We start from the raw sequence: 25,987 nt of genomic DNA on the forward strand, positions 1-25,987 counted from the left end.
AGCCTATATGTTACATGTTGTGATGTTATACGTGTTATATATGTTGATATATAGCTTAGAAATGTATTAATATATTTGGTTCAGTCACACAAAGGCTCTACATGGGATTTATATCTTGTTATCTGCAGGAACAGATTAGTTCAGCACTGTTAATCAACGTATGTGACACATATATAAATATGACAGCAGCGATAGTTGAACGTTCCCACGGCAACGAGTAAAACAGTCTGGAGGGCTGTCTATTAGCCGCCTGTAGTGTCTGCCCTCGCAGACTTTACATGATGACGGTATACACGTCACACTACGTTCAGCTGAAATCCGCGAGGGCTCAGTGCTCGGGTCCAGAGGGTGGACATTTGGATTCAGCCATCTTCACACAGCCCTGAAGAGTCCGCACCATAGACATATATATACATAGACGCCACATTGAACGCTGAGCCGTACGTCAACGTCGCCACCATATTGGATGTGGCAAGGCTGTGCTGTAAACTAATACAAGTGAATGGACTTAATTTCATAAAGTGCCTTTTCTTCATTCACACACACACTAATATACTTGGGAAACAGTTAGGCAACAAAAACAATGTGTTTGATCTTCTCAGATGGCTAAGATAAGAACTTTATTGATCACACACAGGAGTAATTCACCTTACATCAGCTATAGAGAAAAACAATACACAGTACACATACGTATATTTTATGTATCTTTGTCTTTTTACTATGTACTTATTTACTATAACAAATTCATTTTTAATAAACTCAGAAACGTGACTTGGATGTTAAGCAGTTTGTCTGTGCCCTTCCTTCTGTGTTGTCCTCTTGTACAGTCTCCACCATGGTGCTGTGTGGGGATGTTCCACTCGTTTAGAGAGAGAGGTACACATGCACAATTTCTTCATTGACACAGAGATGAGAATTTTTTTTTTGGCCTAAGTCAGCAGGAGTAACCTGAGACTCACTACAGACTACAACAACAAAAATATGTAAGGTTATCATTCTCAAATACTGCATTAGCACATTTCCACAAACAAATACCACACTATTGGGAAGCTCAGTGTTTGGTTTATTAAAAATAAGGAACAGAGAAAGGCTTGCAAAACCCAGGGAGCTGAGACTCAGGGTAAGGGGGTTGTTTCATTGCAGGGTGAGTTCAGGCTCCATTGCATCCCCCTGTTGTTCTTGTGCTGAAAGAGAAAAAAAGAAAGAGGAGAAATGGTTAGGCACACGTATATATGCCTGGGTCTGACGTTGCCTTGTGAGATAAGGCACAAGTATGACAAGTGGCATCAGTTTTAATTGCATTTGTTTGAAGTTGTCTCATGTATAAAGTGTTCCCGAATACTGTGTGCATTCAACCACTGTGGGATATGTCTGTGGGTAGACAAAAGTGAGTTGTGTGTGGGAAGTCACTGCAGGCACATTTTGGTGCAGACCAGTTTGCCAAGACCAAAAAGGGCAAGACAAAGCTTAGAGCAGATTTAATTCCCACCATCTTTGTGCATCATGCTGTGAGCGCCCCTGCACCACAATGCACCCCTGGACCTGTAACATCATTGTTATTGCCACTCCTGAACTGTAACATGAATGGTCCTCATCCTGCAGCACTCCTGACATGAGGCACGCGGCATCACTGCAGTATAATTCCTTAAAATGTTTACTTATATTTCAGTGTTGAGTGCTGTTGTAACTGATCAGCACACTGGAAACCAGCAGGTGGCTCTACCAGCTCTGGTGTATAAATTTGCACTTGTCATAGTGACTGACTGGCAAGCCAATTTGCTTTTGTTGTGCTAACCTCAGCATTTGCCTACTGTGTTTCATATGACTGGCTCTCAAATATTCATCCCTATCTCATAAGTTATCAGACTTTGATTCTGTGCCTGGTCGTCCCTATGTCCACAGTTATCTCTTTATTTGAAAAGGTCTAGGCTATTTAATTCTTTAATATCATCACACTGTTATTTATATAAGCAGGGGATTTTAATACAAAGTTGTAACCACTGCACGTGAATGCCTGAATCGGTCAGATCTGCACTCCAGAGGAGAGCCTTCATTAGACTATACAATATCGCCCACTACTGGATTTGTAAGTTAATGAACTGTAATTAAAACTCTGCTTTACTTAGCTGCTATGAAACAACATGACCCTCTTCTATTTTATAATGCCTACTAATATTATAATATTATAATGACGGTAACTGGGAATATGCAATGTATTACATTTTCAAAGTAACTTGCCCAACACTGTATATCATATATTATATTCAATATAATTACTTATATAATTAATATAAAATGCAGTATAATACATATTAAGTATGATTCCTTATCTCTGGAACTACTTGAAACACACCTTGTTAAGTTTTATGTCTCACCAAGATCAACTCAGCACTTACCTGCAGCGTCCTCTCTCACACAGTGGTCCTGCAGCATCACTGCTCCACCACCACCCAGTGCTCCTACAGCAGGTTACAAACATACAAGATTACATATCTAATACTGTTTTGCATGATCATATGTATAACACAGTAATATATACATACATTTGGTATTTAGAATAATTCCCCATTTAGCCTGGTATGTTTCATTTATCAAAATTACTTATCTTGTGTTTTAGATCTCATTCAGGTCCTCAAACTTCCCTCTCACTTCTCTATCAATGTAATATCAGCTGAGCTGTAACATATTATAGACAGGTATACTCAACAGAATCACAAAGCCTAAAAAACAGACCATAAGTTACGTTTTTGTTTAATTTCACCTCCTCCACTCAACAATCACGCAGCAATGTCATATTTAACTGAGCTAATATTCAGTAATCGCAAAAAATCAGGACTGGAGGCACTCTAACTTCCCAATGTTAGATCAAATGGTTTAGGAGAAGACAATTTAAAACTAACAGGCTGTTCATGGTTAGCATTACCTGTATGGTGTGTAACGTTACAGTATGTACAGTGTCCTAGCCTAATCTGTTATCTTTTAACATTACATAAATCTACTAATTTAATGGGAGATAATCCACCAACAAGCTTTAATGCACATGTTAATTTAGATAAGTTGTGCTGATAATGTAAGATTTGAGTCTTCGGACATCTTACCCGTTAGAAGTACAACACAGCCGGTCTTTTCTGCTGTAACTCCAATGGCTGCTAGCATGTGCCGCTTACTTCCGGGAACTACTGAGAGGCTCCGCGATCCGCCATTGCTGTGAAAAAATGGCCCATTAGAGTGAATGGAGATGACGCGACTCTCTATTCAAGGGCTCTGGCTCAGTGTAACTCAGCTGCTCGCAGCGGCGGAAGTGACGTAATTTGTCAAGCTGCTTCCGCTCATTTTTCCCCCTTTTTTAACGAGCCAATTTGCTGCTGCAGATTGTTTTTATTGATTCAATTTTGGGATGACGTAAACGTATGACTGCGGTTAAACTTCATATTCTTTTTGTCATGTTTTGGATTTTATTTGTTCTCGTGATTATTGTATTTTTACTTTTTGTTTAATTTTTAAACTTCCGTTTTGTATATTTTATATTTTTTATATAACGATGATTCTTTTCGAACTTTTATTTATCGGTTTAATTTATTTTTGTATGTATTTTGTATTCATCAAAGTTATAAATAAAGTTGTTTTGTAGCTCGCTGTGAACAACTGAGCGGAAGCGGAACCTTAGTTTCGGACTCGTGTTTCCTCCGGAGGATTTTAAAGATCGCGAAGGCAGCAGTCAGAAGTCGGGCGTGGTATTGGTTATTGGTTTGATATTGATCTGTGAGGATGCAGAGCGGCTGGTCTCTGCTAGGTCCGCTGCAGTGGATCCGTTACGTCAACACACAGGTGAAGGTGAAGGTGGGAACAGATGAAGAGCACTGCGGCTGGCTGCTCACCGTGGACCCGGTGTCCGCCAGGTAACCGACATGACGTAATTTTATTAGTTTGTCCATGATACCGGGATGTGTGGTCACGTGGACATTTCAACCCGTTACACAGAGACATCCAGCCCCGTGTCTGTGAGTGTGTTAGGGACTGTTCGTTATGTACCACGGGGCGGGGGCGGGGCTAAGGTCCTGACTGTTCTGAGGGAACCTGTGAGTCAGAGAAGAGTCAGCCAGTTAGAGACAAGAAGGAAGCAGCTCACCTGTACAGATGTGACATCAGTGTTTACACGTGTGATTGATAAAAACTCGATATATTGATCCAGGTGTGTGTATTGATGATTGATTATTGATCCAGGTGTGTGTATTGATGATTGATTATTGATCCAGGTGTGTGTATTGATGATTGATTATTGATCCAGGTGTGTGTATTGATGATTGATTATTGATCCAGGTGTGTGTATTGATGACTGATTATTGATCCAGGTGTGTGTATTGATGACTGATTATTGATCCAGGTGTGTGTATTGATGACTGATCAAGATGATCCCAGAGTCTCTATGACGATCTAGTCTATATCTGGTCTGACACTGTGTTGCAGTCTGGTCCTGGTGAACTTCAGGGAGGAGGGCGGGGTATCGGTGCAGGTGGTGATGGGTCACGCCGTGGAGGAGGTGGAGGTCCTGCAGGAGGCCAATGAGGAGACCACAGAGCGTCTCTGCGTCTCCTTCCTTCCCTTGAAGACCCCCAGGCTGGACCCGGAGGAGCTGAGGAGGAGGAGGGGGGGTGTCCGGAGGTGGCTGGAGAAGAACTGGATCCCGGTAGTGGAGGAGGGGGAGGAGCTTAGGGTGGCGGGGGTCCTCACCATCACGGCCCCCTACGGACCTGAAAACTGCTGCAGCTCCAACCAGATCATCCTGGACCGCATCCAGAAACTGATCCAGAGTCTGATCCAGACTGAACCCCGACTGGAGCACAGCAGCAGCTGTGACTGACAGCTGGTCTGAGATCAGCTGCTGCAGTCCAATAAGAATCACTGTGGGTGAAAGCGCCGCCCCTTTGCCTGCTGATGTCATCAGTCTGACGAAGATGAGAAACAAATTCAACTATTGAATCAGTAATTGTTTAATATTTAAGCCTGATCAGATCTGTGTCAGATCTTCATCGATCAATCAATAAATTATTGACTCATTGATTTTCTGAGTGTTGTGTTGTATGTCTCCTGGGTTTTTTCGAGACCCCCCCCCCCATTAAATATGAAAGGAGGCACGGGCTGCGTCCGAAAGGCCAAGTAGTATGGATTGTAGTAGACCAAATTAGTATGTAGTATGTCCGAAACCGTAGTAGGGAGGAGTAGTGTGCTACCACCCCTACTAAACACGCCTACATTGTAGTATGATGGCAGAGCATACTACAGGGCTACTACTTACCCAAAATGTACCACGGGCTTCTTCTTCGTCTTCTTCTTCATTGTAGACGTTGCATGGCATGTTACTGCCATCATCAGTCTCCTATTTAAATGCAGCGTGATCGCTGCCCGGCAAGATTCAAAACATCATGGCGGAGCAACGGCATCCGCCGGCTATATATATATATATATATATATATATATATATATATAGGTTATATATATATATATAGGTACAATTATCAACACACACAGTTTTCATTGGTCAAAAATGTATTTCTGCTATTACGATTATGAACAAAGCGGTCTGTTTTATACCGGTATTAAGTTAGTTTGATATTGGACATTCACATTCGTTTGACATTCAAAAGACAACAACAAACAACAATAATCAAACAAGTAATGATAATAATAAATACTAGTACTGTTAAAACAAATGATGATTAAGTTTGGCATAATGACAGTACATCATGGCAGAGCAGTTTTATTGGATGTCATTGTGCTGTGTGAGGTGACAGGTGTTCAAAGTGACTCAGCCTACACACATGACACAATGTGCTGGTGGAAATGCTGCATCTACATATTGATATTCAATGAACTAATCACTTGATTGACACTTGATGTCAGCGTTGTGACACTTATGAGAAGTGATGATGGTTGTCATCACCATAACAGGTTGGATTATTTCAAAAACAATATAAAGGATCTTTAAAGTGCAAAGGTTAAGTTTTTGAGTGTGGCATGTCATGTCATTGCTTACTGTGGCAGTGAATTAAGCTCACAGACGCCTCGCATTTTGCATGTTGAGAAGCATGAGAGAGCTTGCAGACATGTTGCTGGTGGGTAAAGAGTGGCCAGCTTCATTTTTGGGCAATTTCAATAGTCACAGGTGTGTTCTCATTTTGGTGCAGTACCTCTGCTCTGCCAGCAGATGGAGTGTTTTCCCACCAATCTTTTAGTATGTCTGAATGTACCCAACTTGTTTAGTAGGTAGGAGTAGTAGGCTATCTAGTGGTAATACGTAGTAGTAGTATGCAGTATGCCAGTGGGCCTTTCGGAGGCAGCCCCAGTGTTTCCCACAGGATTTTTGGAGACTATGTAAAGTACTACGTAAAGTTAAAACTCAAAGTTAAGACGTAAAGTTAAGACTCAAAGTCAAAACTTAAAGTTAACATGTCTCAGAATGTTTCTATGTTGAAAGATTCTCTTGTACCCCAGAATGATTTTGTGATCTGCAAAGATCAGGTTACAACTTTGTTTAAGAAAAGCAACATAAGGAAGGCTGCTGGCCCTGATGCTGTCTGTGGGCGCACACCGAGGTCCTGTGCCAACCAGCTCGGAGTTTTTTCTACACTCTTTCAGATGTGTGCCAGTCACTGTCAGCTTCCTTCAGTCTGGAAGAGATCAATAATAATTCCAATCCCCAAAACAAAAAATCCTGGGAAACTGACTGAGTTTAGGCCTGTTGCTCTCACATCACTTATTAGGAAAATCTTTGAGAAAATCCTTAAGGATGAGATTGTCTCTTTAGTGTGTGACAAACTAGACCCCTTACAGTTTGCATATCAAGCTGGAAGGGGGGTAGCGGATGCTAGACTCCTCATTCTTGACAAAGTTTACAAGCACTTGGAGAAGCCAAAATCGCATGCCAGACTTTTATTTGCTGATTTCTCTTCAGCTTTTAACAAGATGTAACCGCATATTTTAGCTCAACAGCTTTCCTCTTATTTTAATTGACCTGATCAGTTTTTATTGTTGCTTTTAAACTTTTTAACTGATAGGAAGCAGCAGGTTTTGGTTAATGGAGTTTTGTCAGATGTTTCGGTCTCAAACAGGCTCCCCACAGGGTTGTGTTTTATCTCCCCTTCTTTTCATTCTGTTCATTCATTCAGCTGCAGGTCTCGCAAAGAGGGCAGCTACTTGGTAAAATTCTCAGACGATACAACTCTTCTGACTCTCCTTCAAGGGTCAGAGTCGGACCATGGTAGCGCCCTGCCAGATTTTGTTAACTGGTGTGATGAAAACTTCCTTGACCTTAATGTGGAAAAAACAAAGGAGCTTGTCAATAGGCTTGCTGGAGATGAGCCAGGCCTGCGCAGATTCGATCACCGGCGATCGGCGCACAATGCATGCCGGTTAGTTTTGTGTCCGACTTCATCCCGACTTGCTCTGACGTATTACAAAAGTGGACGGCGATAAAACCGCGAGAGCGAGGCGGCCACAGTTTTTAGAGCCAGGCGCTGCAGCTGCTCTCCACCGACTGCACCGCCTGGCTCTCACCTGATCTAACAGCTGATTGGTTCAGATGTCGACTCAACAAGTTTTAGATAAACTACTCATCTGTGTTGAATTTTAGAGATTAAGATTGTATTTGTCTGATTTGAAGGTTTATTCTGTGAACAGAAACATGTTGTGTGACTGATGGTCAACGATGAGTCTACTGTGTATTAACACTGGACTGTTTTGATTATTGAAGTATTTAGCAGCACAGAGACTGGTGGTCAGTGGGATGTGAGGACTCTTAAACTAACATGTGTACAGATGTGAAGCCCTGACTGTATCTGACTGAGCCTTAATGAAAGCTGTTGTCTTGTATCAAATATGAAGCTTACAGTCAAACACAGTGTATTCAGTCTCTGTTGCCATGGCGACAGGTCAGACCGATACGATGCTGATTTACAGCAGAGTTCATGAACCATGAACATAAACTACAGATCACCTGTAAAGCATTTTAATAAATTAATCTATCATAATTAAAACAACTGGAGACTGAGAACAAACTGATATATGAGTCTGATCACTTTAATGAACTGACATCATTCCAGACAGGATGTTAGTGTGTCTGTGACTTCCTGCTCTTGTGTACTTTACAGGCAAAGCGCAGTTCATCTCCAATGAGCCTACTGATTTTAGCAAAAACGGTGTAAAACCTAAGGCAAGCTCGATCCATGGTAGAGAGGTTGAAATTGTTGAAACTTACAAGTACTTAGTTAGTGTGTTCGATTCCCAGTTAAAGTTTGATAAAAACACTGAATGTATTGTCAAACGAGGCCAGCAAAGAATGCACTTACTAAGAAAGTTGAACTCTTTTAATGTCTGCAACAGAATCTTGTGTGTTTTATCAGTCTTTTATCAAGAGCATTTTAACTTTCTGGAATTTTTCAATTATGGGATCAATAAAGGTGTATCTTATCTCTTATCTTATCCTTTATCTGCTGGTTCGGTGGCCTGTCTGTAAAAGACAAAAACAGCCTTTACAGTATTGTTAATTACAGTATTGTAAAGGTCTGCTCTAAAATGATTGGTGTCCAGCAGAGGGATTTGAGTTCTGTGTGGGAGAGAGAGGTCAACATGGCCACATCCTGTCCTCTGAGTTCATGGTGATGCCTTCAGGCCACCGCTTTGTAGCACCTATCAGCAAAACAAATAGGTATGCCAAATCTTTCATCCCATCTGCCATTTTAAACCTACATGATGGTAGTAATTTGGAATGAAAATATAACCATTATTTGTATTGCTGTAACTTGACATGCAATGCACCTCTGTATGCCCACTTATTTATTGGGGTTTTTTTTCTGTTATTTAATTGTGCCACTCTGCCATTCGGTGTGGAGTGGTGTAAGTGCAAGTGACTATCTCTCTTTTTAATCCTTTTGTGGCCTTGGCTATGTACTGATCAGTTGTCTCTGACTTAATGTTGTGCTCCTGTCTGTCTGCTGCTTGTTGTCGTTGTCGTCGTCATTGTTTCATGTACTGTACGGTGACTGCTTGAACTGAATTGCCCCTTTGGGGACTAATAAAGTTGTCTGAACTGAACTGAACTGAACTGAATATGGCCCCAGACTTATAGTTAAGACCTAAAGTTAAGACACAAAGTTAAGACCTAAAGTTCTGTACGACATCTATTGCACGTCTGTCCGTCCTGGAAGAGGGATCCCTCCTCAGTTGCTCTTCCTGAGGTTTCTACCGTTTTTTCCCGTTAAAGGGTTTTTTGGGGAGTTTTTCCTGATCAGCTGTGAGGGTCATAAGGACAGAGGGATGTCGTATGCTGTAAAGCCCTGTGAGGCAAATTGTGATTTGTGATATTGGGCTTTATAAATAAAATTTAATTGAATTGAAGTTAAGACTTAAAGTTAAGACATAAAGTTCAGACTTAAAGTTACAATGTAAAGTTAAGACAAAGTCCAGACTTAAAGTTAAGACAAAGTTCAGACTTATAGTTAAGACTTAAAGTTAAGACTCAACGTTTAAACCTAAAGTTAAGACTTAAAGTTAAGACTCAAAGTTAAAACTTAAAGTCATGATGTAAAGTTCAGACTTAAAGTTAAGACCTAAAGTTGAGACGTAAAGTTAACCCTTGAGGCACCTTAAAAATGACTATACACTTATTAACCTAGGGACTGCAAAACGGTCCCTGTCATAAAAGTAATAAAAATGCAATGTATCATGGTTTTTCACTTTCACTGATCTTTTCAACAACTTCAGATCTAACCATAGATATTAAGTTTTTAATTATTTTTTATTTTATATATGTTTTTATGCCCTTTTTGTTATAAGAACCCCGATTTTTTCAGTGTGAAAAACACAAAATATGCAACATTTTCCAAAAATGAGGTGCAAAGTGGATTATTTGGGATGAGGTTATTACAGTCTTGATTAGGTCAATAATTGATAACAACACTGATTTTGATGCATTGTTATTTTTGGAGCTATGACAGTTTATTCGACAAAATTACAGTTATTAACTTAAGGACCCAAAGCAGTCCCTCTCATAAAAGTTTAACAGAAATGCGATATATCTTTTTTTTCACTTTCACTGCATCAAATCTTTTCAACAACTTCAGAATTAACCATAGACATTAAGTTTTGTATTTTTTAAAAAATATTTTTTTCATGTTTTTATGCAAATTTCTATTCTATTACAATTGAAGGCATACACCACAGATCACTGTATGGTGCATTTTGCATGCATGTGCTCCACATTTGCCGCACTGGTTCCACACCCTTCTGCACTGTGGGCACAAGACACACTGCCTCCACTTTCTGGAGGGCCCTGGCTGTGGCTCCTCCTCCTCCTGACCACTGATCTGGCCCCAGGCTTGTAGGACCAGGCTGGCTGCAGACAGTCCTCTGGGCAAATGGCTCTGTCTGCTGGAGAGATGACCAGCCAGACAAGGCTGCAAACTATTCTGCAGCTTCTTCAACTAGACTTCAAACATGCACCTGCAGACACATGGTGAAGGTGAGGTGAAGTGAGGTGAGGTGGACTGAGGTAAGGTGAGGAGCACAGATGGACAGGTAGACTGAGATGAGGCAGACAGGTGAACTGGGGTGAGGTGGACAGATTGACAGGTGGACTGAGGTGAGCTGAAGCTGTGGACTGAGGTGAGGTGAAGTGAGGTGAGGTGGACTGAGGCAAGGTGAGGAGCACAGATGGACAGGTGGACTGAGGTGAGGCGGACTGAGGAGAGGTGAGGTGGACAGGTTGACTGAGGTAAAGTGAGGAGGACAGATGGACAGGTGGGCTGAAGTGAGGTGAGGTGGACTGGTGGACTGAGGTGAGGTGAGGTAAACTGAGGTGGACAGGTGAACTGTGGTGGACAGGTGAACTGAGGTGAAGTAGACAGGTGGACTGAGGTCAGGAGGACAGGTGAACAGTAATAAAGACAGAGACACGTTGCTTTGTGTTGTCCGTCCAGCTCAGTGGGACAAACACATTTATTCCCTTGTTTAAAGAACAGACCAGGTCCACCAGAACCACTACAGTACCTCTGTGGTTCTGGTCCAGTACCTGAAGACTCCTGAGACCATTTCAGTCTGTGGAGCACTACATTACCCACAATCCTCTCTGCAGAGTCCCTGTCCAACACAAAGAGGACCGACGTCATAGACAGACGGATGTCCTCTGGTTGTCTCAGTCTGGAGCGGATCAGAACGTCCTCCATAGTCTTTTAATCCATTGGTTTGTTCTGATCCAATCAGCTGTAGTGTTAGCTCGTCAAGACCTGCCTCCTCCGCAGGCTGTCCAATCAGCTGCTCCGCCCCCCTTCAGGAAGTCCAGGCTGTCCAATCACAGTGCAGGTGGCGTGTCCAGCAGGGGGACGTGGCTCAGAGAGTCCCTCTTGTAAGTCTTAGGAGGAAGTTTGGGGACGCTGTGTCGGGGGGGCACTGGGGGGCCATCCAGGGGGAGGAGGGGGAGGGGCGGGGAGGGGAGGGGCATCTTCCTAGAGGGGGGGGTGGGGCTGGGGGTGACAGGGGTGGGAGGAGGGAGGGGGGGTGAGGAGGAGAAGGAGGCAGCAGGGGCGGAGCTGAGGGAGGGTAAGGAGGAGGTGGGGGGAAAGAAGGCCTGCAGGTCACAGCGGGGGCGTCCCTGAGGGGGGGGGAGGAGATGCAGGGGGGAGCTGAGGGGCTCCCGAGGAGGAAGGGAAGGGGGGCTGTCGGGGGGGGACGACGAAGACAGCGACGATGAGTAACGAGGGGGGAGGAGCTTACAGGTTGGTTGACGAGGGGGGACAGCGGGGGGACTATCCAGCTTTGACATCATCTGTTGGGGAGGACACAGAACGTTATCTCACTGACTGTCCCTTTAATGTCAATCTCTCTGTCTCTGTGGACATTTGGACATGCTCGTTACCTTTGAGGGTGACGACTCAGCAGGAGCTGACTCTGGACGTCTGCGGGGGGGGACCGGAGGAGGGACGGGGACTTCCTCCGAACTGCGACTAAAACTCACCATGGAGGACACAGAGGACGACCCTGAGACCAGAGAGGACAAAAGCACACACTCAATACAAAGACATGTTCTGTGATTGGTTGGACAGTATCTCAGTGGGAGGGACTTACTGGAGTGGAAGGGGCTGCTGGGACCCTGCGGTGAGTCGAACACGCTGCCTACGTCTGTGGAACTGGAGGCGGCTGAGGCAGGGGGCGGAGTCAGGGGGGTGCGGGGGGAGTTGGGGGCGGACACAGCCCCCCCCTCAGCCTCGCTGTCAGGGATGCGGCTGTAACTGATCTTCCTCGGCTCGTTCTGTAGCGGCGTTGGGTGCCGCATAGTGCCGGGCCTCGCAGAGGTGGGACGGATGCCCGGAGACTTCAGAGGACAGGTGTACTTCTTCACCTGGACAGGAAGGAGCAGGGTTCACACACAGAGAGAAATAAAAGGTACTGAGCAGGTTTTTATCCCACTTTCTTCTTCTTCCTCTTTTTTGTCAGAACCCGGCACCTTCGTTCACGTTGGCATCAGACGCTGTGATTTTTTAAACGTTTTATTTCTAAACGTGATTTTTTTTTTCTCACAGTGAAGACTTTTTAAATGAATCAAACTGTGATGAATGAACCAGATGAACAGTGGACAGTTAGGCTCCATGTTTCAATATCTGAGCTTTTAAAAGACAGGGGGCGGGGCTGGGGGAAGTTTTATTTTGTTCGCTGGTTTTTATCTTATTATTTCTCTTTCTGCACCTGTCCGTACCTCTGCACCTGTTCCTATGTCTGCGCCTGTCCTTACGTCTGCACCTGTCTTTACGTCTGCACCTGTCTGAACATCTGCACCTGTCCCTATGTCTGCAACTGTCCGTACGTCTGCGCTTGTCCTTGCGTCTGCACCTGTCTGAACATCTGCACCTGTCCTTACGTCTGCACCTGTCTTTACGTCTGCACCTGTCTGAACATCTGCACCTGTCCCTATGTCTGCGCCTGTCTTTACGTCTGCACCTGTCTGAACATCTGCACCTGTCCCTATGTCTGCAACTGTCCGTACGTCTGCGCTTGTCCTTGCGTCTGCACCTGTCTGAACATCTGCACCTGTCCGTACATCTGCACCTGTCCTTACGTCTGCACCTGTCCCTACGTCTGCAACTGTCCGTACGTCTGCGCTTGTCCTTGCGTCTGCACCTGTCTGAACGTCTGCACCTGTCTGAACATCTGCACCTGTCTGAACATCTGCGCCTGTCCGTACATCTGCACCTGTCCTTACGTCTGCACCTGTCCCTACGTCTGCAACTGTCCGTACGTCTGCGCTTGTCCTTGCGTCTGCACCTGTCTACATCTGCACCTCTCCGTACGTCTGCACCTGTCCCTATGTCTGCAACTGAACCGGACTGCCCGGTGGAAATGAGGCAATGCCTTATTTGACGAAAAATAATTACCTTACGTTTTTAGTATGAAAATCCAACTTTAGGAAAATCCAACCCTGTCCTCTGTGTTTCTTTGGCGTGCTTGCTGCAAAGGCTGCAGTAGTAGTATCACCATACCACGGCAAAAATGAGGCAGATGTGCCTTTTGTCATTTATAAAAAGATAAATCACTTTTCTATAATACATCAATGATATTTCAATGGAATAAATTACTTATTGACTTATTCATACTTCAAAAACAGCATCAATAAGTGATTAACATAGAGGGGATCAAAATAAAATAAAAATCAACCAGCCACCCTCCTCCCCTGACAGTCCCTCCATAAGTAATGAACAGTCCCTAAAGTGGGGTGAGGTTTGTGGAAATGTTAACGGCTCGTTTCTCCTCTGACACGCTACATACCTGTGTACCGCTACGGCTCGGTTGTCCAGGTACTACTGGGCAGTCATGACACCAACGAAAGACGAAATTACTGGACCTGGAGTCGGACTTTGTCGGAGATGGCTGGTAAGCCGTTATCTTGCGCTGCAGAGCACTATGAACCTCCGCCATGTTCCTGTCTATGACCCCCGTTCAACCCACAACCTCCAGGATTCGCATTTCCTTTCTGCTGCTGGTTGAAACGTGATAATAGGGGCGCCCCACTCCACTAACTTGACGTGGAAATGAGCGGTAGTCTAGAAAACTGGCGAGTTTTTTTGTTGTTGTTTTGTTTTTTTTCGAGGGCGCTCATGCGTTCTCACATAGATTACGCCCTGGGCGGTCGCCCACATTGCCCATAGCAAAAACCGTCCGTGGACACAGCTGGCAGAAATGGTCGAAGCACATAAAAAACCCACATGCAATTCAAAATTTTCCATCGGCCACTGGTGGGTGTGTGTTTTTGTTTTACACGCCAAACTCATTTTTTACCTGCCATTGGCGCTTGGCGGGTGTTAATTTTACGCCCTGTTAAGGACATTCTGTGCCTATTCATGTCTCAGCAGGAAGTTCAGGTCCGACGTTCAGACTGTGACCGCCCAGGTGTTTGTGTTGCTGTGGTGATACTCACAAATCGAGGTAACGATCGAGCATTTCGAGGTTCGATCTCCAGAGATTTGTTGAACAGGCGATCGGCGAAGTCTTTCTCAGACATGTCCTCCATCGGGTTCAGGTTCTCAAAGAACTTCTGCTCCAGAAACAGAAAACACCATCACACCTCTGACACCACACACACTATGCTGTCTGTGTGAACAGGATGTGACATCATCGTGGCACTGACCCTGATGTCATTCTCCACTCTCAGACAGTACGGTTGGTTCTGGTACTGTTGGATCTCTCCTGTGATCTCGGCCACTTTCCTCCTCTTGCTGAAGTTGATCAAATCTTTGCCGTGTCGGCGCAGGAAGTCAGGGTTTCCCTCCTCCGTCTTCAGGATGTTGGTCAGGTAGATTCCTGACAGACAGACAGACAGACAAACAGCCTGTATAACCTTTGACCCCTCACCTTTAACCCTTTAAGAATAGACAGCTTACCAAAGAAGGGGACACAGGGGGGGTTGATGGAGCGCAGTTTGGCTAAATACTTCTTGTAGTGATCTTCACTCAGCTCGTGGGCTTCCTCCAGGATCTTCCTCTGGCGACTTGGAATTTGCTGGAAAAAATAAATCCTGATTATTTTTAAGTTTCAATCACAGTCTGAATGATGATGATGATGATGATGAGAGGTAGTAGAAGGAACTGGAAACACAGAGTTCACCTGAGCAAACAGGTGTGAATGTGTTCAAAGTACGGATCAGTCTCCCGTCACATTAAGTCAGGGGCTCCCCAACTTTTACTACCTTTTATAAAGTATTTTCACCTGGGAGGTGCACCTGTTGATGTACCTGTGAGGTGTATCTGTTGATGTACCTGTGAGGTGTACCTGTGAGGTGTCTTGTCGTAGTCGTCGTATTTGTGTGGTTAGTAAATGTGTTTCTTACATGTCACTGATGACTCTTGTGTAAGTGTGTGAGGACAGTGGTCTCCATGGAAACGCATGACTGTAAACTGACCTTCAGGTGTAACTTATGTGTGACGACTGATTTGACACTGAGATTTTACTGAGATAAAAAAGAAGTTTGGGCTTATGTGGTGGTGTCTGTGTTGCGACATGTTCTGTACAGTTACAGCGAGACACTGAGGTCACAGCAACAGATTGAATCCAGAGGCCGCACTGAGACAGAACCAGAACCAGACACTGAAGGGTCGGGGTTAGAGTTAGGGTGTAGGACTGCACGATATATCGTTTGAACATCGCCATTGCGGTGTGCGCATGCGCGATAGTCACATCGCAGGACATGCAATGTTTTCTCTTTTTTTGGAACATGTAAACTTTTGTTTTGCTTCAGAAAAGCAGCTCTGAAGAAAGCTCCACTCCGCTCCCCCTCTCATGCACACGCTGCTGTCACACACTGAAAATGAGCGATATGCAAGAGGGAGAAACGGTAAAGGAGGATTTATGCCTGCTTCACACTAGACGACTTTTCTGCCCGTTCTGAAAGTCACTATGTCACATTACACGATTGTGGAGTCATAAAATCGTGCTGTGACTTGGCCGACAGACATGACACACTACACGCTGGTACTCACCAATTATCCACAGTCGTCTTTCACGACGTGTGTGATGTCATCGGGTTATTCTTGTCCTATTTTTATGACTTTACTATTATTTGAGTCACTGTGTGTGTTCATGTGCCAGCCAACATGTTACTGTAGTCACCTAAAAGCAGATGGCAGGAGCTACATTTGAACCGCCATACGAAAACATAAAAGTCACTGCAACTTCCTGCAAATGTTTCACAATAAAAGCCTATTTAGAAAATGGAGAGATTAATAAATAACGGACCGCCTATAATGTAGTCTGTTTCACATGAAGCTGGGAGCCTCTGCAGCTGTGCTGAGTAAAAGCCCCGCCACTATTTTTTAATGTTATTACTTTATGTCATCCGGTGAAAATTCTTGTGTTTTTTAATACTGCAATATATATCGCAAAAAAGAAAAAAGAAAATCGCAACAACAGTTTTTTCCAATATCATGCAGCCCCATTAGGGTGTTAGTGTTAGTGTGGTTGTTACCTCGAAGGTGTGGTCGAGTCTGTAGACCGGAGACGAGTTCATGGCACTGACGACCTCCAGAACTCCATTAAAGTTGTTGAGTTCCTGAAAAACTTGCAGGATCTCGATGATCCGAGACACAACAGCAACTCGTTCCTCCAGGTTCTCTGTTTCTACGATACACCTGCAGATTGAACACAGGTGACAGACCATACGTGTTACTGATGATGTCATGTCTGGTGGAGGTGAAGTAGTGACGGTGTACGAGTGGCTTTAGAGGAGTAGGTGGTGATGGAGTAGAGTGGTGGAGGTCCTCATTATTATTTGAGGTTGGAGTTGTAGATGGAGGAAGTGTTTGGGTGTGTGGCTGTTAACAGACGTGCAACACTGGATTCTGCTTATCACTGATATCTGTCCACCTCGTTACAGAAAAGGTCCGTCCTGCACCAGGAGGAACCCAGGACCTGCTGCATCAGGAGGAACCCAGGGCCCTCTGCACCAGGAGGAACCCAGGACCCTTTCTTTCAAAGATCCCTGAGAAAGTAGTCGCAAACCAGCTGTGTGATTTTCTCCATAATAATTTATTTGAGGAATTTCAGTGAGGATTTAGAGTGCATCATAGCACTGACGGCCTATTTCCACCAGACGCGTGTTGGTTGCGTCTCCACTCCGGCACGGCAGCGGAGCCGATAGGATTAAATTCTAGTCAATGTGTGTGTTTGCACCGGCTGCGGCTGTGCTCCGTTCCAGCTCCATTTCAGCTCCGGCACTCCGAAGTCCTCCGCAACAGATAGGCAGGACTTCTATTTTTGCCGGACGCCGGAGCACAATGCAGCAATTCAGCACAGAGCAGATCATGCGGGGCAGGAAGTCATGCACAGAAATAAAATAAAACATCCGGTTAATTTTCAAAATAAAATACACAGTGTTCACGGAGGATCATATTTCCCTGCACTACACCTTGAAAACTACATAATGGGCGGAGGCAGGCCTGAAGTCAACAGGTCAGAGGGTTTCAGACGTCATTTCACCCCGTTAACACCATGGACGAGGAGATGTTAATCATGGCAGTGCACCGAGATGTCTTCCGGCGGAGCTGCAGCCGCAGCCGGTGGGTATTGACGGACGGCGGACCACGCAGCGGATAACCAGCGCTGCCGTTCCGCAACGGACACGTATCCAGTGGAAATCCGGCGTGAGACAGCACTAGTTGAAGCGGTATGACACCCACAGCCTGGTGTCATAAAATTCCGACTGCAGCCGGCAATTACCGCATGCATTTGTTTTGGAGAGCGAGAGGATTAACTAACGTCAGGTCAGTCCAAGTAATTAGTGGAAACAGCAAAATTACTCAGTAAATTCTCCTGTCGTGTTTCTGTTCTGATCTAATCTAATCTGTTGTGTATTTTGAGCTACTAAGGCTACCGTAGTAGTGTGAGCCTCAAGTTATTCTGGGTAATGTAGTAACCGTTGTTGTGCTACTGGAAACAATGAGAAGCAGCCGTGTTTGTTCGGTGTATGGAGGAATAAACAGTTAACAAGTCATCTGCTGAGTCCGCATTATTATGTGAAAAGAATACTCCGACGATTTGGGAGTTATGCCCTTTCTCTATCATTTTCATATTGAGACAGTGGTTAGCATGGCACTTGTAGGGGGTCAGTACATCTTGCGCGGAGGGATACACCAGTGAGCAACAGCTGCAGCTGGCTCTGGGACAGGTACGCTAGGTCACTCAGTAAGAGCAAGCAAACAGATGACACGGACGATATTACTCACGTGACTGAAACCTGTCCATCAGCTCCTGCAGGCCTGGGGCGTTTTTTCCAGTTCATCTTAGGAACATGAAAAAAAGTTTTAATCACGCCAGGATTAGTGATTGCTGCAAAGTTTTCATTTCTTGTGATGCACTCTGTGCGGCAGTTTTCCTCCTGATGATATATCTCCCCAACGATGGTAGCACCGAGGGAGCGGAGGATTCAGCCTCTCTTCTCGCCTGCTCAGCATCCAACACGTGGAGTTCCTCATCTTTGTACTCCGGCTCAAACAGATATGGCTCTGAGTCTGTGTCCGCTACAAGAAACTCTTCAAAATCGCGTTCAAAGTCGTCCATTGCAGCTACTAGTCTGGAGATATCGCTAGGCTAAATAAACAGCTGAGTTTTGTTTACAAGCTAGGTCTGTGCCTGCTCACCGGTGTATCCCTCCGCAGATCACAGCGCAGGATGTACTGACCCCCTATAAGCGCAATGCTAACCACTGAGACCCAGCCACTGGACGTACAGACACAAAAAAGATATCGATCATGTTGTCTCAATATGAAAATGATAGAGAAATGGCATACCTCCTAAATCATCTGAGTATTCCTTTATGTGAAGATACACAGTGAAGAAATAACATAATCCTAACACAGCAAAGCTGTTACCTGCAGCCTTTGCTTGCAAAGCTAACGCTACTAACGTTAGGTCAGTCCAAGTAATTAGTGGAAACATGCTAACATGCTAACATTACACACAAGTTAGTAGTAAAGTAAGACCTGTTCATAAATGTACTGGTGTAGCTCTGAATTTCTTATAAACTGAGGACAACTGCCTGCTGTATATTTGTGTTCATGGTCACAGTCACAGATCATTTTAGATGACGCTCCTTCGTTATCCACCATGACATCAAAAGTACAACCAAGTCCTCATAGATACATCTCTGGTAAAACTGTTAGGTGTTATGTGTTCAGCAATGCCCGGTGCATACTGCTTACTCAAAGAACACTGTAAACACGGCTCCATCTTCTGTGGTTTAATTGCTGCGGGCCGCTGCAGGCAAGCATAATCACATCCGCCTCGGGTGCAGTATTCTAGTTTGCTGACTTCCGCTGTGTGTCTGACCCGAGTGAGGCTATGCTAAATAGCCATATAGAGAAAGGCTTTTTTATTGCTGTTGGGTTCAAATAAATGTGCGGATCTTCAAGGGGGGGTGATACGAACTAGGGGCAGTTTTATTAATGGTAAAAAGTTCCACACAGCTGCTTTAAAATTACATATGATTTCTGATTGCTTCAAAGAACTCATCTCTGTACTTGTTTTATTAGATCTTAGTGCGGTGTTTAACACAACTGATCATCAAATTCTGCTACAGAGACTGGAACACTTAATTGGCCTAAAAGGTTCTGCACTAAGCTGGTTTAAATCTTATTTATCTGATCGTTTTCAGTTTGTTGACATTCATAATGAACCATCCTTACGTACTAAAGTTTGTTTTGGAGTTCCACAAGGTTCTGTGCTCGGACCAACACTATTTACTCTATATATGCTTCCTTTAGGTAACATCATTAGAAATCACTCTATAAATTTCCATTGTTATGCGGATGATACTCAGTTGTATTTATTGATGAAGCCAGAAGAAAGTAATCAATTAACTAAACTCCATAACTGCCTTAAAGACATAAAAACTTGGATGAGCACCAATTTCCTGATGTTAAATTCAGACAAAACTGAAGTTAATGTTCTTGGCCCCAAACAACTCAGAGACTCTTTATCTGATGACATTGGTGGCATTGCTCTGGCCTCTAGCACTACCGTAAGAAACCTCGGAGTAACATTTGATCAAGATTTGTCTTTTAATTCTCATTTAAAACAAACCTCACGGACTGCATTTTTTCATCTGCGTAATATTGTGAAAATTAGACCTATCCTGACCCGAAAAGATGCAGAAAAATTGGTCCACGCTTTTGTTACCTCTAGGCTGGATTACTGTAACTCTCTATTATCAGGTAGCTCTAGTAAGTCCTTAAAAACTCTCCAGCTAATTCAGAATGCAGCAGCACGTGTACTAACAGGAACTAAGAAACTGCTCCAGAATTGAATTTAAAATCCTACTGTTAACTTATAAAGCTCTAAATGGTCAAGCTCCGTCATATCTTAGAGAGCTCATAGTGCCATATTATCCCACCAGAACACTGCGCTCTGAGAACGCAGGGTTACTCGTGGTCCCTAAAGTCTCCAAAAGTAGATCAGGAGCCAGAGCCTTCAGCTATCAGGCTCCTCTCCTGTGGAATCATCTTCCTGTTACGGTCCGGGAGGCAGACACCGTCTCCACATTTAAGACTAGACTTAAGACTTTCCTCTTTGATAAAGCTTATAGTTAGGGCTGGCTCAGGCTTGCCCTGTACCAGCACCTAGTTAGGCTGACTTAGGCCTAGTCTGCCGGAGGACCCCCCTATAATACACCAGGCACCTTCTCTCCTTCTCTCTCTCTCTCGTATCCTATTACTGCATCTTGCTAACTCGGCCATTCTGCATGTCACTAACTTGGCTTCTTCTCCGGAGCCTTTGTGCTCCACTGTCTCTCAGATTAACTCATATCACAGCGGTGCCTGGACAGCGTGATGTGTGTGGTTGTGCTGCTGCCATGGTCCTGCCAGATGCCTCCTGCTGCTGCTGCTGCCATCATTAGTCATTAGTCATACTTCTACTGTTGTTATACACATATGATTATTGTCACACATGTATACTGCCAGATATTAATACATACTTTCAACATATTGTACCACAATAGCCAGAACTATAATTATAATATTATTACTTTCATTAATGTTGTTGTAAGCTACTGTCATTACCGTCTGTCCTGCATCTCTCTCTCTCTCTCTCTCTCTGTGTCTCATTGTGTCATATGGATTACTGTTAATTTATCATGCTGATCTGTTCTGTACGACATCTATTGCACGTCTGTCCGTCCTGGAAGAGGGATCCCTCCTCAGTTGCTCTTCCTGAGGTTTCTACCGTTTTTTCCCCGTTAAAGGGTTTTTTGGGGAGTTTTTCCTGATCAGCTGTGAGGGTCATAAGGACAGAGGGATGTCGTATGCTGTAAAGCCCTGTGAGGCAAATTGTGATTTGTGATACTGGGCTTTATAAATAAAATTGAAATTGAATTAAACATTAAACCATGACCTTTAACACTGACCTTGACCTCTGTGACCTTTAACACTGTGAGCTTTAATTCCGACCTTTAACACTGTGACCTTCAGAGTTGTAAGCAATGTATTATTTGGACCAAACAGGCGTGGTGACGGTTCGGGACTGCAGGTGAGTCGGGGAACATGGTACATGTTATTGGAAACTTTGGTTGGTGCTGCCTCTGTGATCTCTGAGGTAACACTGTGATGGGTTTAATATATGTTTAGTTTGTGATGTCAGAGTGATGTCTTACTTTTCAAACCACAAGGTGAGGTTGGTGGTGTGCCGTATCATCCTCAGCAGATTGGGAGAGTGAATCTCTTTGTCTTCTTTGGTCCAGACGCTCCCAACCAGCTCTGACGGCTGCACCGCCCTGCAGGAGGTCACAGGTCACACAGGTCACACAGGTGTGTGAGAGGCCAGTCAGGGGTGTGAGAGGTCAGACAGGTGTGTGAGAGGTCAGACAGGCGTGTTAGAGGTCAGACAGGTGTGTTAGAGGTCAAACAGGTGTGTGAGGGGTCAGACAGGTGTGTTAGAGGTCAGACAGGTGTGTGAGAGGTCAGACAGGCGTGTTAGAAGTCAAACAGGTGTGTTAGAGATCAGTCAGGTGTGCGAGAGGTCAGACAGGTGTGTGAGAGGTCAGACAGGTGTGTTAGAGGTCAGACAGGTGTGTGAGAGGTCAGACAGGTGTGTTAGAGGTCAGACAGGTGTGTTAGAGGTCAGTCAGGGGTGTGAGAGGTCAGTCAGGGGTGTGAGAGGTCAGACAGGTGTGCGAGAGGTCAGACAGGTGTGTGAGAGGTCAGACAGGTGTGTTAGAGGTCAGTCAGGTGTGTGAGAGGTCAGTCAGGGGTTTCAGGGGTCAGACAGGTGTGTGAGGGGTTAGTCAGGTGTGTGAGAGGTAAGACAGGTGTGTTAGACATCAGACAGGTGTGTTAGAGGTCAGACAGGTGTGTGAGAGGTCAGACAGGTGTGTGAGAGGATCAAACGGGTGTGTGAGAGGTCAGACAGGTGTGTGAGAGGTCAGACAGGTGTGTTAGACGTCTGACAGGTGTGTGAGAGGTCAGACAGGTGTGTGAGGGGTCAGACAGGTGTGTTAGAGGTCAGACAGGTGTGTGAGAGGATCAAACGGGTGTGTGAGAGGTCAGACAGGTGTGTGAGAGGTCAGACAGGTGTGTGAGAGGATCAAACGGGTGTGTGAGAGGTCAGACAGGTGTGTGAGAGGTCAGACAGGTGTGTTAGACGTCTGACAGGTGTGTGAGAGGTCAGACAGGTGTGTGAGGGGTCAGACAGGTGTGTGAGAGGATCAAACGGGTGTGTGAGAGGTCAGACAGGTGTGTGAGAGGTCAGACAGGTGTGTTAGACGTCTGACAGGTGTGTGAGAGGTCAGACAGGTGTGTAAGAGGTCAGTCAGGTGTGTGAGGGGTCAAACAGGTGTGTTAGAGGTCAGTCAGGTGTGTGAGGGGTGGGACCTCCTGTGTGAGTCAGTGTTACCTGTAGAAGTCGGACTCGAGCAGGGTGAGCTGCCGGCCAATCTCGATGGGGTGCAGCGTCATGAGGTCGAACTGTTCAGTGTTTCCTGGTTTACAGATGTGCCACTCAATGGGAGGAGGAGAGTTCTGAAAGGTGATGCTGTGACTCGGCACGCTCACCTGAACCTGCTTCTTCCTCTGGATGATCTTAGTGATCGACTCCACCCACTTCCTCATCGTCTTACCTGCAACACATGACATCATTTCTTTCTATCAGCCTTCACAGGTGTTCACGCAGGTACGTACCTCTTACAAATGTTTGTGCAAGTACATACAGTGCCCTCCAAAAGTATTGGAACAGTGAGGCCAATTCCTTTATTTTTGTTGTAGACTGAAAATATTTGGGTTTGACATCAAAAGATGAATATGGGACAAGAGATCAACATTTCAGCTTTTATTTCCAGGTATTTACATCTGGATCTGATACACAACTTAGAAGATAGCACCTTTTGTTTGAACCCACCCATTTTTCATGAGAGCAAAAGTATTGGAACATGTCACTGACAGGTGTGTTTTGTTGCCCAGGTGTCTCCCAATTACATTGATTATTCAAACAATAAATAGCACTGAAGGTCTGAGCTCAGTTTCAGATTGGGTACGATAGATTTTGCCTGTGCAGACTGCATTTAGAGGTGGAACCAACATGAAAACCAGAGAGCTGTCTATGGGTGAAAAAGAAGCAATTGTGAATCTGAGAGAAGATGGACAATCAATCAGAGCCATTGCACAAACATTGGCCATAGCCAGTACAACCATTTGGAATGTCCTGAAGAAGAAAGAAACCACTGGTGTACTAAGCAACAGTCGAACAGGTAGACCAAGGAAAACATCAGCAGTTGATGACAGAAACATTGTGAGAGCTGTAAAGAAAGACCCTAAAACAACTGTTAGTGACATCAGCAACAACCTCCAGAGGGCAGGAGTGAAGGTATCACAATCTACTGTTCGCAGAAGACTTCATGAACAAAAGTACAGAGGCTACACCAGAAGATGCAAACCACTCATTAGCAAGAAGAATAGGAAGGCCAGGCTGGAATTTGCCAAAAGGTACAGAGATGAGCCTCAAAAATTCTGGGAAAAAGTTTTATGGACTGATGAGACAAAGATTAACTTTTTCCAAAGTGACGGAAAGCGAAAGTTTGGAGAAAGAAAGGATCTGCTCATGATCCCAAACATACAAGCTCGTGAAACACGGTGGAGGTAATGTCATGGCTTGGGCTTGCATGGCTTCTTCTGCGACGGGCTCTTTCATCTTCATTGATGATGTAACACATGATGGCAGCAAAATGAACTCAGAAGTCTACAGAAACATTTTGTCTGCTAATTTAAAGAAAGATGCAACCAAACTGATTGGGAGATCCTTCATCATGCAGCAAGATAACGACCCAAAACACACTGCCAAAACAACAAAGGAGTTCATCAGGGGCAAGAAGTGGAAGGTTTTAGACTGGCCACGTCAGTCTCCAGACTTAAACCCAATAGAGCATGCATTTTACCTGCTGAAGAGGAGACTGAAGGGAGTAACCCCCCAAAACAAACAACAACTGAAAGAGGCTGCGGTGAAAGCCTGGAAAAGCATCACAAAAGAAGAATGCAAAAGGTTGGTGATGTCAGTGGGTCACAGGCTTGATGCAGTTACTGAAAGCAAAGGATTTGCAACTAAATATTAAGTCTCATTCACTTTAATCTATTTTAAGTTTATATGTTCCAATACTTTTGCTCACCTAAAGATTTTGTGTTCCATTACAAATAATGCTATCTTCTAAGTTGTGTATCAGATCCAGATGTAAATACCTGGAAATAAAAGCTGAAATGTTGATCTCTTGTCCCATATTCATCTTTTGATGTCAAACCCAAATGTTTTCAGTCTACAACAGAAGTAAACGAATTGGACTCACTGTTCCAATACTTTTGGAGGGCACTGTACCTCTGACAGGTGTTCGCGCAGGTATGTATCTCTGACAGGTGTTCATGCAAGTACATACCTCTGACAGGTGTTCGCGCCGGTATGTACTGTACCTCTTACAGATATTCTGGTGCTTGATCGAACGTATGCGTACACAACGCATACACTACGCGCCGTGTCTGTGCACAGACACGGCGCGTAGTGTATGCAGCACTATGCAGCCAAAATGCACAATACTGGTGTTCACCACTTTGGGGCAGACAACAGAAATATAACCCGGAAATCGTGAAGAATCTCATGAGAAGAAGAAGAAGGGTCTGGTCTGATCATCCGGTTGGGTCACTGTGTGCATTCACACTCTAGCGTTTAGCCTCTAGCGGTTATACGAATATTGCATCTCGCACTCGCGTTGAGATGTGCGTTCGCCATGTCAAACGAACGCAGATCACGTGTGGCAGCCATGATGCAGTCGCATTTGCATTGTTTGCAGTAAGTATATTACGGCCCTTACAGGTATTCGTGTAGGTACGTACCTGTAACAGGTGTTCGCGCAGGTATGTACCTCTGACAGGTGTTCACGCAGGTACATACCCTCTGACAGGTGTTTGCGCAGGTACGTACCTCTGACAGGTGTTCATGCAAGTACATACCCTCTGACAGGTGTTCGCGCAGGTACGTACCTCTGACAGGTGTTCACGCAGGTACGTACCCTCTGACAGGTGTTCACGCAGGTACGTACCTCTGACAGGTGTTCACGCAGGTACGTACCTCTGACAGGTGTTCGCGCAGATACGTACCTCTGACAGGTGTTCGCGCAGGTTCATACCTCTGACTGAGGCGATGAACTCCTCCAGTTGTCTCAGCAGGTGAGCGTCTCTCTCAAAGTCATAGAAGTGATGCTCCACCCAGTGACGACACACATTCAGCACTCTGCAGGAGGAGGCGTCACACACACACACACACACACACACACACACACACACAAACAGTGCAGAAGTCACATGATGAGCTCTGTCAGATCTGAAGAAGAGTTTCACCTGTCAGACCAATGGCGTGTTGACAGACAACAACCACAATAAAACTGAAGTTTTAAATTTCAGCTAAACAAGAACAGAATCAGCTG

At 44.7% G+C, this 25,987-nt stretch overlaps 2 protein-coding genes and 1 long non-coding RNA gene across 4 annotated transcripts in view; 1 reads left to right on the top strand and 2 right to left on the bottom strand.

Annotated features, from left to right (window-relative positions):
- Positions 1-588: 588 nt before the first annotated feature.
- Positions 589-3,261, bottom strand: LOC125885892 (uncharacterized). Its single transcript, XR_007448950.1, has 3 exons — positions 3,099-3,261; positions 2,397-2,459; positions 589-1,184 (listed from the first exon to the last, which is right to left on the bottom strand). It is a non-coding gene; the product is annotated as an uncharacterized LOC125885892 (long non-coding RNA).
- Positions 3,262-3,571: 310 nt separating this feature from the next.
- On the top strand, positions 3,572-5,061 carry gemin6 (gem (nuclear organelle) associated protein 6). Its single transcript, XM_049571704.1, has 2 exons — positions 3,572-3,899; positions 4,468-5,061. The coding sequence occupies exons 1-2, from the start codon at positions 3,769-3,771 to the stop codon at positions 4,859-4,861; spliced, it is 525 nt and encodes a 174-aa protein (XP_049427661.1). The 5' UTR covers positions 3,572-3,768; the 3' UTR covers positions 4,862-5,061.
- Positions 5,062-10,978: 5,917 nt separating this feature from the next.
- LOC125885879 (son of sevenless homolog 1-like) overlaps positions 10,979-25,987 on the bottom strand; it is a 73,673-nt gene continuing 58,664 nt past the window's right edge. Inside the window, exons 13-22 of one of the 2 annotated variants that reach the window (XM_049571692.1) lie at positions 25,691-25,794; positions 22,921-23,143; positions 21,683-21,802; positions 16,505-16,667; positions 14,925-15,042; positions 14,672-14,844; positions 14,462-14,578; positions 12,118-12,391; positions 11,909-12,030; positions 10,979-11,818 (exon numbers count right to left, since the gene is read on the bottom strand). In XM_049571692.1, the coding sequence (XP_049427649.1) occupies positions 11,345-11,818; positions 11,909-12,030; positions 12,118-12,391; positions 14,462-14,578; positions 14,672-14,844; positions 14,925-15,042; positions 16,505-16,667; positions 21,683-21,802; positions 22,921-23,143; positions 25,691-25,794 (1,888 nt within the window). In that variant the 3' untranslated portion in view covers positions 10,979-11,344. The remainder of the gene's footprint in view (positions 11,819-11,908; positions 12,031-12,117; positions 12,392-14,461; positions 14,579-14,671; positions 14,845-14,924; positions 15,043-16,504; positions 16,668-21,682; positions 21,803-22,920; positions 23,144-25,690; positions 25,795-25,987) is intronic. The other variant, XM_049571693.1, reaches the window with a different exon arrangement.

This window comes from Epinephelus fuscoguttatus, linkage group LG3 (assembly GCF_011397635.1).
Source record: "Epinephelus fuscoguttatus linkage group LG3, E.fuscoguttatus.final_Chr_v1".
In the NCBI taxonomy this organism is placed as follows: domain Eukaryota; kingdom Metazoa; phylum Chordata; class Actinopteri; order Perciformes; family Serranidae; genus Epinephelus; species Epinephelus fuscoguttatus.

Bases quoted from the DNA above. Each gene is read 5' to 3' on its own strand.
- gemin6 (XM_049571704.1), top strand. From the start codon at position 3,769: ATGCAGAGCGGCTGGTCTCTGCTAGGTCCGCTGCAGTGGATCCGTTAC. The intron at 3,900-4,467 runs GTAACCGACATG...ACTGTGTTGCAG, and splicing joins GTGGACCCGGTGTCCGCCAG to TCTGGTCCTGGTGAACTTCA.